At 50.6% G+C, this 17904-nt stretch overlaps 1 protein-coding gene across 4 annotated transcripts; it reads left to right on the forward strand.

Annotated features, from left to right (window-relative positions):
• Window positions 1–529: 529 nt before the first annotated feature.
• On the forward strand, window positions 530–16539 carry LOC103704750 (monooxygenase 1-like). 4 transcript variants are annotated; one of them, XM_089930233.1, is made up of 6 exons: window positions 664–862; window positions 13008–13154; window positions 13564–13614; window positions 14045–14213; window positions 15016–15247; window positions 15826–16539. In XM_089930233.1, the coding sequence occupies exons 1-6, from the start codon at window positions 780–782 to the stop codon at window positions 16359–16361; spliced, it is 1218 nt and encodes a 405-aa protein (XP_089786359.1). In that variant the 5' UTR covers window positions 664–779; the 3' UTR covers window positions 16362–16539. The 4 variants fall into 4 exon arrangements, 3 of the variants coding, with proteins under 3 accessions (XP_089786360.1, XP_089786359.1, XP_088576421.1); XR_016400345.1 differs by having other exon boundaries at window positions 719–862; window positions 3055–13154; XM_088720295.2 differs by lacking the exon at window positions 664–862 and adding an exon at window positions 8020–12920.
• The last annotated feature ends 1365 nt before the right edge of the window (window positions 16540–17904 follow it).

The raw sequence follows: 17904 nt of genomic DNA on the forward strand, positions 1-17904 counted from the left end.
GCCCTCGAAATATATATATATATATATATATATATATATATATATATATATATATATATATATATATATATATATATATATATACACTTAGCAAGAGTTAAGTTTGGTGCTATTTTTTAATAATTTATAATTACATTGTTAGGCCATATCGACAATTATTTGTATTGTAGATATAATTATTTTTTAAGATATAATTATTGAGACGGAGGTGCCTAGTGTTCTCTTTGATATTTTATTTTTTGCTTTTTTTTTGATTGTATCCATACACGTTATGTATGATACCACTATTTTTAGCAATATATATATATATATATAATTTATTTTTTAAAATATTATTGTCGACCATTGACTATCATTTCATCAGTATTTACATAACAATTCTCAAGAAAACGCGCATTTCAGGGAATTTAACAACTAATGTCGGGCCATCATGTTCCTTACCCACTAATCTTTATTCTTTACCCATCCCATCCCAGCGACGCGGATAAAACAACTGTGGCTTCAAGAAAGACCCTCTCAAAGTCCACGCAAGGCAGGATCCGAAATTTTCTTTTTGAATAAAAAATTCTAAAATCCTAAAAACATAATCTCTACTGATCTTTATTTTCAAATAAAAAAATCCAAAATCAGTCCTACTGGAGAGCATCGTCAACAAACCACCATGGAAAGAGTTTGTGTGTAGTTTCAGCAAAAAAAAAAAAAAGAGGAGTTTGTGTGTGTGTGTGTGTGTGTGTGTGTGAGAGAGAGAGAGAGAGAGGGAGAGGAAGCCAAGAGGAAGCATGAGGAGCGAAGAGGAACATCACGATATAGTGATCGTGGGCGGAGGAATCTGTGGGCTCGCCACCGCTCTGGCTCTTCACAGGTGGCTCCTTCCTTTCACTTGCTGTTTCCTCTTGGTTTTCTCTTCTTTCAGACTTGTCCTATTCCATAGATTTGTGTCAGTAGATCACTCACTATTCGCGTGATTCCCAGTAGTTTTGTGCCCCCTTATACTATGAGTTGGTGGATCAACCAAAGCCAACCATCCTAACTTCATTATAATCAAAAACAAATTTGGCCATGTTGATGAGTTTGAATTTAATGGGGTTGGATTCTGTGGTACAGGATTAAGGATAGACATAAGACTTTGCAGTAACCATGGTGGGAGGAGAGAGAAGGGGGTTATTGCATTTGAATTTTGGCAAGTTAGCAACCAATTACATCAAAATGATTAATATAATTTTTTTCCTATATTTAATGACTAGGCAGCAGCCAATTGTTTAAGGGTGTTGATCCATTGAAGTTGTTGTTCTTTTGTTTTCTGAGGCAGCTCCTGCTAACCATCAGTGTGAAATCATCAAATAGAAATCATCATGCTTGAAATATTGAAGGGAAATTCTCCTTTCCCCTCTCTCTCCCCCTCTCTCTCTCAGAAAAGAAATGGTTAGCACTATAACTTCATTATAGTCAAAATATAAGTTGCACTCATTTTTTTCTCTGCCATCATATATGTGGTTATGATTGAATAGCAGGTCTGAAATTATTAGTATTAGATGTTAATAAAAGTTGTAACTCATAATTCCATTGGGGATGTCTTGGTTGTTCCATCAGAGTTTTGGGTTCTCTTTTCCTGGATTGCTTATATTTTGACTGTCACAGCCATGGATGCTGAGGCACCAATTCGGACCCATCTGGGTTGGTCATTGTAATGAAGTTGGTGGAGTTACTCATCATATTATCATATGAAATGTAATGGTTTTGAAAGGAAAAGTAACTTGAGAAAAAAGAGAGGTGAAACAGGGGATGAAGAGAGGAAGACCCGTCGACCCAGACCCAATTTTTTTAGGTTGGGACCAGATTATATATGGACCCGACCCGAATGATCCATTGGGTCAGAGATTTTAGCAATAAACCCAATCCGACCCGATCTTCTATTGGATTGGGTCTAGGTCCAACATTAGGACCAAAATAAGGATCCAGGTTGGATCGAGGTCACTCATGACCTGGTCCGACCCGACCCATTTGCACCCCTAATGTAACCTTGTTTTGTGGTTCGATGGAGTTGCCATATTAGTTTCTAGCTGATATGAGACGAGGGGGATTTGTGGCTTTGCAACTCACCATGGGGTCGGTGGGACTTGGGGGGATTGACCATTCTTGGACTAGTTTGGTAACAGATATCGGCTATGGAGCCCTTCCCTAAAAAGTCATAATTCATATCTGGAAACAGTGTGTTGTAGAAAATTGAAGGAGTCTAATCCATTGACAAATATTTACACCTTTGGACTGTGTTTGGTTCGTTAATAAGAAAAAGTGGAATAAGAATGGTTGTTCCTCCGGAAATAGGTGTTCCATGAGTTATTCCTGTTTATATTTGGCTGAAATTTCTGAAACATCTCTAGTTGAGGGCAATTTTTTTCCGTAAATATAGAGCAAGAACAAAAGAGGGCCTTACTGTAGGAGTATATTTATTCCATCCTTCCATATAACGGTTCAAGAATAAACATGTTTGACTGGAATAACTATTCTTCCCTTGTTTCTTCGTCCTTAACCCATTTCATAAGGTTAAGGCTTATTTCAAGTCTTATTGCTACTTTATTCCTGAACCAGACAAAATCTTAATTAACATGCCATCTAGATAATGAGGGCACTTTTCTTGATAAACGCCCTTGCTATGTTTCAAAAGCTAAGATATCAACCATATTGGTGAGCGATGGGAACCAAGATGAATGAAGATCTCAGTTCATCGCAACTTAGCTGATATATAGGAACCAAGATATTGATTTCTTGGTTTACATAATAAAATAGAGGCTACAATTGTCTTTATGCTTTCACTTTGGATATTTATTTATCAACTTATAAATCAAGATGAAGAAAGGAAGATTAAAATCTTGTCTGACATATTGATTTTTGTATCAGCTGATATCTTGAGAAAAACTGGGTTATATAGGCCGAGATAATAAGAGGCAAGGTTTAGATAAATGGTATAAGTGGGTGCCCCATTTTGATACAAACTGATATCTGGTAGTAGATGAAAACCTTAATTGATTAATAGGACCTAATTTTGAAATGCAGATTTGGATATTGTTACGGGGGAACTCAGCCACCATGCCCCACGTGACCGGCACGCGCGCCCTAGAAGATTACAGCTGCCCCTTGATCCAGTAACCCGACCCCGAGTCGGATATCTTCGGCCTCGCAGCCCGACCCCGAGTCGGCTGCCCCTTGATCCAGTAACCCGACTCCGAGTCGGATATCTTCGGCTCCGCAGCCCGACCCCGAGTCGGCTGCCCCTTGATCCAGCAATCCGACCCCGAGTCGGCAATCTCTCGATAACGACAGGCTGTTCCCCTGAAGCACGCCGCGACCCTCTGCTCCACTACTCCCTACAACGGTCGTATCCGGCGCTGCTCCACGATCTCCTGTAACAGCCGTACAAAGCGGAGCTCCACTACGCCCTGTCATGGCCGTACCCAGCGCTACCCCACGATGCCCAGTAACGGCCATGTCAGTGGCAACTCCATCGTGCCACACGATGATCAACCCCCCAGAAGGACCCCCCAGCCTGGTATATATGCGGCTGGGGGGAGAAGGGGGGAGGTAAGCAAGAACTTCCAGAGCATTCTCCTACTTGCTACTATTATCTCTCCTTCTCCTCCAATCTCCTCTGACTTGATCGTCGGAGGGCCCCCACTACCCCAGTGGTGGTGCGAGGCTTGCTTGCAGGTTTCCCGGTGGAAGGTGGAGCACTATCAACACCAACCAAGGCAACTTAGACGGAATCCCGTTCACACCGCCGTGCCAATCGTTCTCGGTTTGGACCACCAGCAACAGTTGGCGCTAGAGGAAGGGCCGAATCTCAGAGCGATCGTAATGGCACGGCGAGGTGGTCGTGGAGCTTCCAATGCCTCCGGTCGCGGGGCTTCTCGCGCCTCCGGCCGGGAGGCCGCTGCGTCTCCAACACATTCTCAGCAACACTCCACCGTTCCACCCCCCATTCAGATGGTCGAAGCCGCTCAGTTCGACCAGTTAGCCCAGCAGGTTCGCACCCTCGCGGAGGCGGTGCAGAACCTGCAGGGTGTGATGTCTCGGGCGCCGCAGCGGGCCCAGGAGCCGCTGCTCCCTGAGCGCTCACCTATCCTCCTTAACCCGCGCTCCTTCCTCTCCCATGGGGAGGAGCGCCGGCGCGAGGAAGATTCTCGAGCACGGTCCATTCTGCCGGGACCTTCCCATCGGAGCTGCGCGGGGTATGAGAGGCGAGCCCGGGCGCATTCCCAGACCCCCCAGTCCTCAAGGAACCCGCGCTCCAGTCGGTCCCCCTCTCGGTGCTCCTTGTCTCCCACCCATCGGTCGCGCTCCCTGGACCGGCGGGTGGACGATCTCCACCGACAACTCCAGGTCCTGAAGGGCCACTCTAAAGATCCCTTCGCCGACTTGGAGATCTCCTCCCAACCGGCGCTTGCCTCGAGGATCCTGCGGACCCCGAATCCGCCGGGGTTTAAAATGCCGGCGATCGAGCCCTATGACGGGGCGGCGGACCCGCGGGATCACGTCGAGAGTTTCAGGACCCTTATGCTCCTCCACGGAGCATCAGGTCCTCTCCTCTGCAAGGCTTTCCCGGCGACCCTCCGTGGCCCGGCAAGGGCGTGGTTCGCCGGCTTGGAGGCTAACTCGATCCAGTCCTTCGATCAGTTTACCCGCCTCTTCATCACCCATTTCGCCGTCAGTAGCCGGCGGCGACTGGTCTCCGACTCCCTCTTTGATGTCCGGCAAAACGAGGGAGAAAGCTTGCGGGATTATCTTACCCGCTTCAACAAGGCTACGCTGGAAGTCCGGAACCTGAGCCAGGAGGTGGCTCTTTCAGCCCTGAAGCGTGGCTTCCGAAAGGGCAGACTCACCTTCTCCCTGGACAAACGCCTGCCGCGGAGCTTCCCGGAGCTGTTGTCCCGGGCGAACCAGTATGCGGACGCCGAGGAGGCGGCCGCCCACCGGAGCAAGGAGGCCGCCGAGATCCCTCCAAAGCTCGGGAAGAAAAGGCTTAAAGAGGCACGCCAGGGGAGGAGCCCGACGCCTCAACGTCGGCGCAGAAGCCTGTCGCCGGCGAGGAACCACGGCGCCCTACGCCCTCGTTCTCCGCCCCGACGTTTCAACCGGTACACTCCTCTCCTGACTCCCCGGGCCCAGATCCTCATGGAAATCAAGGGGCGGGAGGACCTCCCGGTCCCGAGACAGATGAAGAAGATCCCTGGGAGGAGGCCCTCTCGGGCGTACTGTGAGTACCACCGGGACCACGGCCACGACACCGAAGACTGCTTCCAGCTTCGGGACGAGATCGAGGCTCTCATCCGCCGAGGGCGTCTCGGTCGATATGTGAACGATCGACGTCCCCCCGCAGACTCGCGTCCGGCCGACCCGGCCCCTCCGGAGCCTCGGGAGCAGAATCGACCCGTCGCGGGCGTGATCCATACTATCACTGGGGGCTGCCCCCGGCCCGAGAGGAACGCGGGGGGCTCGACTGAAGCATCAGGGGCAGCCGTCGCAAAGAGGCAGAAGGTCGGTAATGTAATCACTTTTTGTGATGAAGATGTAAAGGGGGTTCAGACCCCCCACGATGACGCCATGGTGATCTCCCTCACTATGGCAAACTATGATGTAAGGCGTGTTCTTGTGGATAGTGGAAGCTCAGCTGATATTTTGTTTTACGAGGCCTTCCAAAAGATGAGCTTGTCCAGAAAATTGTTGCACAAAACATCCACCCCCCTCATAGGATTCACTGGTGACGCTATCTCGGCCGAAGGTGTCGTTGAGCTGCCTGTGACTGCGGGCGTTGCACCCGCAGAAGCCACGGTGCGGCTCGGGTTCTTGGTCGTCCGTGTTCCCTCGGCCTACAACGCTATCCTCGGACGACCCGGACTGAACGCCCTTCGCGCGGTGGTCTCTACGTACCACTTGCTCATGCGGTTCCCCACGGCGGCCGGGATTGGAGAGGTCCGAGGTGACCAACCGACCGCAAGGCAATGTTTCCTAGCAACTCTCAAAGGGAAGGAGCCCGTAGAAGCCTTAAGCGTCGAGTCCCTCGACGCCAGAGACGAGGTGGCCTTGCGGCACGGGGAGCCGGCCGAAGGTGTGATCGAAGTTCCCCTCGAGGAAGGTCGCCCGGACCGGACGGTCCGGGTCGGCACCAATCTCGACCCGGGAGCTCGGGCTCGGTTGGTGGAATTCCTCCGAGCCAACGCCGATGTATTTGCCTGGTCGGCGTCCGATGTACCTGGGATCGACCCGGAGGTCATTTCTCACGCCCTCAACGTCGACCCAACCCACCGACCAGTAAAGCAGAAGAAGAGACACTGTGCCCCGGATCGGATCCGAGTGGTCGACCAGGAGGTAGACAAGCTCTTGGAGGCAGGATTCATAAGGGAGGTCAGCTACCCCGAATGGCTGGCAAATGTCGTACTTGTCCGGAAGGCGAGCGGAAAGTGGAGGATGTGCGTCGACTACACCGACCTGAACAAGGCATGCCCCAAGGATAGCTTTCCGCTTCCGCGGATAGACCAACTGGTCGACGCGACTTCCGGATATCAGCTGCTGTCTTTCATGGACGCCTTCTCCGGCTACAACCAGATAATGATGGCTCCACAGGACGAGGAGAAAACTGCCTTTATAACAGACCGGGGGCTGTACTGTTACAAGGTAATGCCCTTCGGTCTGAAGAATGCTGGCGCCACTTACCAGCGCCTCGTCAACAAAATCTTCAAAGAGCAAATCGGCCGGAACATGGAGGTGTACGTGGACGATATGCTGGTGAAGAGCCGCCATGCAGACCAGCACATCGCGGATCTGGAGGAGACTTTCGCCACCCTGCGGAAGTTTCGCATGAAGCTGAACCCAGCGAAGTGCGCCTTTGGCGCTTCGGCCGGGAGGTTCCTCGGTTTCATTGTCAACCAGCGGGGGATCGAAGCCAACCCTGACAAAATCAAGGCCATCCAAGATGTCCCCTCCGACCAAAGTGAAGGAGGTTCAGGAGCTCGCTGGGAGGGTCGCCGCGCTCGGACGATTTGTGGCAAAGTCGGCCGAACGCTGCCAACCTTTCTTCAAGGTGTTGAAACGCCCGAAAGACTTCCTCTGGACGGCCGAATGTCAAGCAGCATTCGACCAGCTCAAGGAATACTTGGCGTCTCCTCCCCTGCTGTCCAAGCCGCAAGAAGGGGAGATGCTCTACCTTTATCTGGCGGTCTCCCCAACCGCAGTCAGTGCGGTACTGGTTCGGGAAGAGGCAAAATTCCAGAAGCCTGTGTACTACATCAGCCGGGTCTTACGGGATGCCGAGACGCGGTATACGAAGGCTGAAAAGATCGCCTTCGCGCTGCTGACCGCGACCAGGAGGCTTCGCCCCTATTTCCAGGCCCATTCTGTCACCCTCTTGACCGATCAACCGCTGCGGCAGATCCTCAGCAATCCTGAGAATGCAGGACGGCTGGTGAAGTGGGCAGTAGAACTTGGTGAGTTCGACATCCGCTACCAGCCCCGACCCGCTATCAAGGCCCAGGCGCTCGCGGATTTCCTCGCTGAGTACACGGTGCAGGAGGCGGAACCTAAGTCGCCGGAAACACCCAGCCTCGACCTCCCGATTTGGACGCTTCACATCGATGGGTCGTTGAACCCCGAAGGTGGAGGGGCCGGGCTGGTCCTCACCAGCCCTGATGGAGTGATAGCCGAGTATGCCTTGAGGTTTGGATTTCCAGTGACCAACAACGAGGCGGAGTACGAGGCCCTAGTCACGGGACTCAAACTCACCAAGGAGCTCGGCATCCGGCGCCTGAAGGTCTTCACCGACTCTCAGCTGGTGGTCGGGCAGGTCCGTGGGGAGTTCGAAGCCCGGAACCCGACCATGCAGAATTACGCCCGGAAGGTGCGAGCACTCATTCCCGACCTCGGCAATGTCGACATCCAGCAGGTCCCAAGAAGTGAAAATGCCAGGGCCGACAGGTTGTCCCGCTTAGTGAGCGCAGACGCGCACAACTTGTCGAGGGCGATCTACCTGGAGACCCTGGATGCCCCGAGCATCGGCGAGGCTGGAGCGGTGATGGCGATTGATCCGGAGCCGTCTTGGATGGACCCGCTTGTCGCCTACCTCGCCGAAGGGATCCTCCCTGAAGACGAAGATCAAGCCCGGCGACTTGTTATGAAGTCCGCCCACTACGTACTCCATGAAGGAAGGCTGTATCGGACCTCGTTCACCGCCCCCCTCTTAAAGTGCCTCCGCCCCTCGGAAGCGGCCTACGTCCTCGGCGAAGTCCACGAAGGCGTTTGCGGATCACACTTGGGGGCTAGGTCCTTGGCGCACAAGATCATGAGGCAAGGCTATTATTGGCCTACCTTGTTGGAGGACTCAAAGGATCATGTACGGAAATGCGACGCCTGCCAGCGCCACGCCAACATCCAGAGAGTCCCTTCTGTCCCCTTGGCACCAATCACTGCACCCTGGCCCTTCGCCCAGTGGGGAATGGATATCCTCGGACCATTCCCCGTCGCTTCAGCTCAGCGAAAATTTTTGATTGTTGCAATCGACTACTTCACCAAGTGGGTGGAGGCAGAGCCGCTGGCCACTATCACGGAGGCGCAAGTCCGGAAGTTCGTGAAGAAGAACATCATTGTCCGATTTGGGGTACCTCGGGTCCTCATCTCGGATAATGGCCGACAGTTCGACAACAAGCATTTCCGTGACTTCTGCGAGGAGTTCGGGATCGAGCATCGGTTCACATCTGTGTCGCATCCCCAAACCAACGGCGAGGCCGAGGTCACAAATCGGACAATCCTCCAAGGAATCAAAGCGCGAATCGGTCGGACGGGGCAAGCTTGGGTCGAAGAACTCGAGAATGTCCTTTGGGCGTATCGGACCACGCATCGGACCCCTACCGGGGAGACGCCTTTCAGCCTAACCTATGGCACGGAAGCCGTTGTCCCCGTGGAGCTCGGACTCCCCTCACCTCGGGTGGCCGCGCACCGACCCGAGGCCAATTCGGAACAACTCCGAGGGAACCTGGATCTCTTGGAAGAAGCGAGGAAAATGGCGCAGGTTCGGATGGCGATGTATCAGCGGAGGGTGGCCCGATATTACAACTCCAAGGTCCGACCGAAGCTTTTCAGAATCGGAGATCTGGTGCTAAGGCGAGCTAAAGCATCTCAACCTGCGGAAGGTGGGAAGCTAGCGCCAAATTGGGAAGGCCCGTATAGGGTTCGCTGGGTAAACCGACCTGGCTCCTACCAGTTGGAGGCCCTAGATGGTCGAGAAATTTTAAGGAGCTGGAATTCCGCTAACCTGCGGATGTATTACCAGTAGAACGACAATGCCAGAAAGACAGTTCAAAAATGTATAACACTTTTCATTTCAATAATTTCTGGTTACAACGGCGTGCTCGTGTGATTACAAGGAATTCCCAGAGGGGAATTAGGGTGTAAAGAAAGTAAAGAAGAGGTGGAGACTCCGAGGAGCTGAAGATCTGGGATCCCGAAACCTCCATCTGAAGCGGTTGCAATCCCGCCGGAAGTGGGTGCTTCCAACCGGAGGCGCCATCGGCGTCTCACGAAAGAGACGAAGAGCCGGCGCGGATGAAGAAGAAGTGGACGAAGGAGAAGTCCACACTGCCTCCAACCGGAGGCGCCATCCACGCCCCACGAAAAGGACGAGGAGCCGCCGCAGACGAAGCTCCCGCTGCCTCCAGGGGAACGCCACCTCCAAGGGATATTCCGGTCCTCCCCAGTGCTAGGGGAGAGAAGGAATACAAGGGAGAAGAGCATATGAAGGCGCGGTCCCGGATCAAGCGCCTGGTGCGGAGCTCAATCGGGAGGCCGAACTTCAAGGAGGGGAGACGTGATCCCGGATGAAACGCCTAGAGCGGAGTTCCGCCGGGGAGAACCTCCTTGTTGATCCCAGATGAAACGGCTAGTTGGCGGAAGTCGCGAAGGGCGCGCCTCCCGTTCCTTCGGTAGGGGTCTCTCAACCATGCGCCGGAGAGGAGGCCCACGATCCATGGCAACCTGAACGGCTCCGGCTTGGCAGGCTCCATCGCACCTGCACCTATATTTATAGCCAAACTGCGGCCCCCCGGTCGTTCCGATGCGGGTGGCTCCAATAAATGCGGGCGCATTGAATCCGGAGCTGATCCGGCTCTCGAGGCATATCCTCCCGCGATTTCCTAAGCGTCATTCCCCTTAATCGCATTCTTTGTGCAGGACACTCCGGGTGGCCTGTACCCTTAGGTCCACGTATCTCCGCTCGCGCCCCAGGCCGCGTCCGCCTCGAAGAACGCGCGTATCACGGCCGCTTAACTGACACTCCTCGCAAGCAGCAACTGGCGATCCGATTTCCCAGGTAACCCCTTAATTAGCATTTAGTGCCCATCAGGTGTTCCCCAGGCGACGCTGGAAGAGGAGGAGAAACACGGTCGCAGCTGGCCACGGAGAGATCCCGTCGGGCGGCAAGCGACAGGCGCACGACCAGCGAGCGGAATTTCCCGAGGCTCGGCCCTCGGATGCCAGGCTAACCCGATGATCATCCCGGGAGTAGACTAGCCTGAAGCCCCGACCGGTCGCCTCGGCTTGCGCCAGCCTTGGCCGACCAACGAGCGGAATCTCCCGAGGCTCGGCCCTCGGATGCCAGGCTAACCCGATGATCATCCCGGGAGCAGACTAGCCTGAAGCCCCGACCGGTCGCCTCGGCTTGCGCCAGCCTTGGCCGACCAACGAGCGGAATCTCCCGAGGCTCGGCCCTCGGATGCCAGGCTAACCCGATGATCATCCCGGGAGCAGACTAGCCTGAAGCCCCGACCGGTCGCCTCGGCTTGCGCCTGCCTTGGCCGACCAACGAGCGGAATCTCCCGAGGCTCGGCCCTCGGATGCCAGGCTAACCCGATGATCATCCCGGGAGCAGACTAGCCTGAAGCCCCGACCGGTCGCCTCGGCTTGCGCCAGCCTTGGCCGACCAACGAGCGGAATCTCCCGAGGCTCGGCCCTCGGATGCCAGGCTAACCCGATGATCATCCCGGGAGCAGACTAGCCTGAAGCCCCGACCGGTCGCCTCGGCTTGCGCCTGCCTTGGCCGACCAGCGAGCGGAATCTCCCGAGGCTCGGCCCTCGGATGCCAGGCTAACCCGATGATCATCCCGGGAGCAGACTAGCCTGAAGCCCCGACCGGTCGCCTCGGCTTGCGCCAGCCTTGGCCGACCAACGAGCGGAATTTCCTGAGGCCTAACCCTCGGATGCCTGGCTTAGCGCCGGAAGAATTTCCTGAGGCCTAACCCTCGGATGCCTGGCTTAGCGCCGGAAGAATTTCCTGAGGCCTAACCCTCGGATGCCTGGCTTAGCGCCGGAAGAATTTCCTGAGGCCTAACCCTCGGATGCCTGGCTTAGCACCGGAAGGATTTCCTGAGGCCTAACCCTCGGATGCCTGGCTTAGTGCCGGAAGAATTTCCTGAGGCCTAACCCTCGGATGCCTGGCTTAGTGCCGGAAGAATTTCCTGAGGCCTAATCCTCGGATGCCTGGCTTAGCGCCGGAAGAATTTCCTGAGGCCCCGGGAGCGTAACATTGCAGGCCTCGGGAAGGTGGTATCGAGCCACGAACCTATCTAGGTCTTCGGCGGCCAACTCCGACTTAATGCGGTCTGCTCTCACTTCGCCCATCCCTAATGGCCAGTGAATCTACAGTCAGGACAGGGTCGAGAAGGGGGAAAAGACCGGAACGACTGGAGTACACTAATACAAAAGGAGAGTATGGAGAGCCCTAAATTAAAGAATGAAGCAACTCACCGGAAGAGAAGGAAGAACGGCTCCGAGAGCGTCAAAGGAGGAGCAAGCGAACAGTCCGACGGCGATGACGGCAGCGCAAAGGAGAAACTCGAAGATGTCTGTAAAGAGAAAGGCGGACGGAGGAGGACCCCCGGTTAAATAGGCGGAAAGGTGGGTGACGCCTCGGTGACGCCAGAGGACGCCTGGCTGCCGAAGGGTCGCTCGCGCCCCAAAGGCGAATCGATGCCATTAAGGAAGGATGTCCGCCGAAATCCTCAGACTGCCAGGTCAGCAACAACCGCCATACGCCATAAAGAAGGCGGGGAGCTCGAAGCGCGCGCGCCTCTCCGAGGGATGGCGACAATCTCGAAGCATCACTTCCTTCACCCGTTCCCCTTCTGGCTCCAGGCTCGGAAGTGGGGGGCTACTGTTACGGGGGAACTCAGCCACCATGCCCCACGTGACCGGCACGCGCGCCCTAGAAGATTACAGCTGCCCCTTGATCCAGTAACCCGACCCCGAGTCGGATATCTTCGGCCTCGCCGCCCGACCCCGAGTCGGCTGCCCCTTGATCCAGTAACCCGACTCCGAGTCGGATATCTTCGGCTCCGCAGCCCGACCCCGAGTCGGCTGCCCCTTGATCCAGCAATCCGACCCCGAGTCGGCAATCTCTCGATAACGACAGGCTGTTCCCCTGAAGCACGCCGCGACCCTCTACTCTACTACTCCCTACAACGGTCGTATCCGGCGCTGCTCCACGATCTCCTGTAACAGCCGTACAAAGCGGAGCTCCACTACGCCCTGTCATGGCCGTACCCAGCGCTACCCCACGACGCCCAGTAATGGCCATGTCAGTGGCAACTCCATCGTGCCACACGATGATCAACCCCCCAGAAGGACCCCCCAGCCTGGTATATATGCGGCTGGGGGGAGAAGGGGGGAGGTAAGTAAGAACTTCCAGAGCATTCTCCTACTTGCTACTATTATCTCTCCTTCTCCTCCAATCTCCTCTGACTTGATCGTCGGAGGGCCCCCACTACCCCAGTGGTGGTGCGAGGCTTGCTTGCAGGTTTTCCGGTGGAAGGTGGAGCACAATCAACACCAACCAAGGCAACTTAGACGGAATCCCGTTCACACCGCCGTGCCAATCGTTCTCGGTTTGGACCACCAGCAACAGATATAATTTTTGAATTATGATAAAAAGTTATCTTCATTGCATTACATTTTGCTCATTGTTTGTGCAGGAAAGGAGTAAAAAGTCTTGTATTAGAGAGATCTGAGAGACTACGAGCTACTGGGGCAGCAATTGGTATCTTCATGAATGGTTGGTGTGCACTTGATAGACTTGGTGTGGGTGGTGTGCTTAGGGATAAAAGTATCCCTATTCCAGTGTACGTTTTCATAGCCTTTTAAGGTCAAGTCCTTTTTTCAAAAATCTACTTTTCCAGAGTATACTTTCACTGCCTTTTAAAATTAAGTTCTCTTTCAGAAATATATTTTGGGTAAGATATTGGGTAGGATATGATATTTGATGCAAGGAAAATGCTACACGTATCGCAAACTGTACCTGAATGTGCGTATGAACCGAATTTTTAAGTTCATCTTAGGGCACATAGCAATGCTTCAATTATATGATAAACAATACCACCTTTATTAGCAGCATTCAGAACATAGTCCACGCACCTGACATAATATGTTTACTTTTAATCTGCTAATGAATTTATAAGAACCAACATTCTGTATATCTCTCTCAAAGACTTGTATTCCTCTTTACTTCTTTTCAATGTAAATTCTATGCAGGATTCAAGAAGCATGGCATCACAAGTCGACAGTGCAAGTAAAATCGAGCAGGTATGTTTAAGAGATTCCAGTAAACATCTGATTTCTTGGATATGAAGTGCTATTTTGAAAAGCATTGTGGAAGTACATCCATGGGTTGTACCCCTCCTTCATTTGGAGGTGAATCTAGCTTCAAACCTTCGGTGATGTTGCCCAAGTTGGACATAAGTAGTTTTTACATCATTTCCTCATGATTTTTTTTTTTCGTACAAAAAAATCAAAAAATTCTTAATCTTGAAAAGAAAATTCAAGCGCTAGTTGTAACATCATGTTTCTTAGATATCACTAACATGATTGCAATGTGAGAATAGAGAGACGTTTGTTGGCATTTGAGGCTTCCTTCTCCTTTTAGGGCCTAAAGAGAATCCATACTTATCCATCAAATTGTCGTGTTGCTTAGTCTTTTTTATTTTGCTTATTTATTTGTTTATTATTTTATTAGGGTGGAAGATTTTAGGTGCTTAAAGAGAACTGATCTCATTCAAGTGTTGTTTGACAACTTGCCTGCTGGCTCGGTCCGACTTGGGTGCCAAATTGTAGCAGTTGAAGGAGATTCATCAACATCATTCCCTATTCTTTATGTTCATGATGGGAGTATCATCAAAGCCAAGGTGATTGAAAATTTTGAAAGCTTGACTGCCCGTTGATGGTCATAGATTAATTTCTCAGAAAAAGGATGGTCATAAATTAATCTTCTCCCTCAAGTACTCAAGATGTAAACAAAAAGTTCTAGTTTAGAAATGGAGCATAGGCAGGTGTACAAATTCTGCTTGTGTGCTTTATCCTTGTGTTATCACTGACAAAAATTGGAGAAAAAGATAGCACTACCTGGACATAAACCAGCAAATGAACGAGAAAATTGTTACATGGCATGGCTAATATGGTGCTGACATGGCATGTTGTGATTCAACCAATTCCTTATAAATCATGCACTTGTGCCATGTTAACACAAGGAACTGATGAAATAACTGAGAAGGCCATGTAGCATTACTAGATAAAGGAAATAAGAATATTAAAAAGGTAATTGGGTCTTATCTAGCTGCACTTATGCTTCATTTCAGCACTTGTCCTTGGCATGAGCTTGTTCAACAAAGGGAATGATTAATTGAACAGGGAAGAAGATTGTTGATTCTAAATTTCCCTAAAGGAGCTTAGGCTCCACATCCACTTTTTGAGGAAGAGGGTGGATCCAACTGAGATAAGTTGTTTAAGGACAAATACTTGGGGTTGCATCACTAAAGAGTCAAATGCAGAACCTCCACTAAGGAGAGAAGGGCTGTGCCCACTGCAATATAGCCCAGCTGACTAGGCTTTACCATCCACCATGTGCACCTGAAAATCAAGTACTGAATTAAAGTTTTCATGGTATGCAGCTTAAATGACTCCTATCAACCTTTGTAATGGCTAATGCAGGTTCTGATCGGCTGTGATGGATCAAATTCGATCATATCTAAGTCGTTAGGGCTAGGGGCCCTAAATTCGCTACCAAATTGTGTGATTCGCGGTCTCACGAATTATCCAAATGGTCACGACCTTGAAAGATGTTTTCTTCGGAATCTGGATAATGGCTATATGGCTTTTGGAAGAATTCCAATTGATGACAAGCTAGTGCATTGGTTTGTAGATTGGCCATATCCTGACAGAGGTAAGCACATAAAACTTGTGACATCTAAATGAGCCTTTACCTCAGTTTCAATCCTGCAGTTTGTCAATGCTGTGCCACTCTACAATGACTGCCACGAAGTCCCAAACAGGAGCAACCAGATCTTTGTTAGAGATAACATTATCAAACCCAGAAACCTTGAGCAGAAAATAACCAGCAATCATAGCAGTGGCATTTTCCTGCTTATTAACATCTGCATGCTTGATTTTTCTCTCCAAAATTAGTCCTTTATACATCCTATTATGTGACCGGTTTGTTTTCAACCTATGTTCTTTGAGAATTATCTGTTGGTGTAGTGCTCATTATACTGTGAAATTGTGAATAATGATATCAGACGCACATAAAGAGATTATTACAACTAGGACAGTAGTTACACACCTGGATCTCATGTTGTCAATATTCTAATCTTTTTTCCTCTTCATTGTTTATAATTCTTGTCTAAATCTAATAACATCTTAAAAAAATTATGTTGCCAATTCTATGTAGCACTACCATTGCACCTAGGCCATGTAACTATCTAAATAGTTGGGACCTAACATTGTTGCATAGCATTGCACCAGATACAGATGCTTCGAAAGATCCTAAGTTCATCATGGAGTTGGCAATGCAGCAAATCAAGGACTACCCGGCCGAGATGATCGAGATGGTCGAGAGCAGCAATCCTAGCTCGCTGAACCTCACACGCATCCGTTACCGGTCGCCATGGCACCTCGTGTTCGGGAACTTCAGGAGAGGCACCATGACAGTTGCAGGGGATGCCATGCACATGATGGGCCCGTTCCTCGGCCAAGGTGGTTGTGTTGCTCTGGAGGATGCGGTGGTGCTCGCCAGGAACCTAGCAGAGGCAATGCCTATGGGCTTGGAGGGTGGCAGGGTTGGTGATGGAGAGCTCAAGAAGAGAATCGAGGCAGCGTTCGAGAATTACGTCAAGGAACGGAAGCCGAGGGTGCTGAGGTTGGCCATGCAGTCGATGCTCGTGGGCATGCTGATCTCTTCACCATCAAAGATTAAGAGACTTCTGAGCCTTGCACTTTTAGTTGTTTTCTTTGGTGGAGCTTCGCTCAGCTACACTCGTTATGATTGTGGCCCTCTCTAAGGGCTCAAGGATGCACTTGTGTTTGCAAAGTACCAAAATGTAGCATTTGAAGCAGATCCCATAGCATCTTTTCCCTTTCTTCATACTAATGAGCAAAGTATCATCAAGGCTAAGGTGAACAGGTGTTAATGGTAGAACTATGATTTCCTGCATATAAAGTTCAATAGTTCCTTGAAAATATTAGATGATTCATTTTAGGTATTTCAGGTCCTGTGGATCAAATTTGATCATAGGTTGGTAGGTTATGGAAGCTCCAAAGATCATTCCACGTTCAGTGGTGTGAGGTTTGAAAACTTATCCAGGTGACCACAACTTGGAGAGCTATTTTCTCCGTCTAACAGATTCAGCGTTCTAGGAAGGATTCCAGCTGATGAGAAGTTAATCCATTGGATCGTAGGTTGGAAATGATCTCGAAAAGGTAATGTAGGCTTTAATTTTTAGATGAATTGAGCCTCTACTTGGTTTAGACGCCACGGTATCAGAATATTCTCTATCGAGCATTTCATCGAACAAAGGCCGTGCGTAGCTGTTTCACCACTCTTCGCATAGCCGTCTTCCTTTCTGCAGCCGCGGCACACGAGGACGGCAGAGGCGGCGAGGGCGGATGAGCTCGCCGGAGATCAGCACGGTCGCCGGAAACAAGCATAGAACGCGGAGAGGCTTCCCACGTGCGCAAACTGCAGGCCGATGCACGTGGATGGCTTCCTCTCCCGACGTGAGAATCTGTCCCCCATAGAAACTTGATGTGCGGATTTCCTCGCATATCATTCTATGCGGATTTTCTTCAGCATAAAAATGCTATGCGGACATCCCTATGTTGGTGAACGACCTTGGCTGAGTGCAACCCGTCCGCACGGAAATTTTATAAAAATGAATATACGTAAGTCCGCATAGAGGTTTCCATGCGGATTTATACCGTATAGAAATTTTATGCTTACGTATGCACGAAGGAAGCACTTCTCCCAAATTTGATATGTATAGTTTAAAGATATCTTTCCATGCAGGTTTCTACGGTATAAAAGTTTTATACGGATATCCCTCAAATGGCGAGCAATCTCGTTTGCAAACTGTGAGAACTGGTGTGCATCCTCAGCGTGAAAGTTTCTATACGGATTTACATCCTTACAGAATGTGTACATGAAGGAAGCAGCCCCGCATAAAATTTTGCACGTTAATCGATGCCAAATTGTTGTTCTCGAAGACAACTTATGTGCAAATATCCGCGTAAATTGTTTTGTGCGGATTTTCGTCCGCATAAGGCGTTGTATGTTGCCGCTCCATGAATGCCTTTGGTAAAACTCATGCGCTTTCTGTCCGAGACAAAATTACCCTCTGTTATATGACACGTCTCTAAGAATAAGAATCTCAAAGCACATCTTATAACAAATTCCGTGGCGCCTTATTATAAAATAACAAAAGAAATTTAAATAATAATTGTAATCTGATCATTGTCTTACTTTTTTTCAATAATTATTTTTAGAAATCTACATTATCCAATAACCTGATATATATAATGAATTTTGATAGCATAGATCAGTCCTTT

The sequence above is a fragment of the Phoenix dactylifera genome, chromosome 4 (assembly GCF_051530095.1).
Source record: "Phoenix dactylifera cultivar Ajwa chromosome 4, Ajwa_hap1_PhDact_Kaust_v1.1, whole genome shotgun sequence".
NCBI lineage: Eukaryota > Viridiplantae > Streptophyta > Magnoliopsida > Arecales > Arecaceae > Phoenix > Phoenix dactylifera.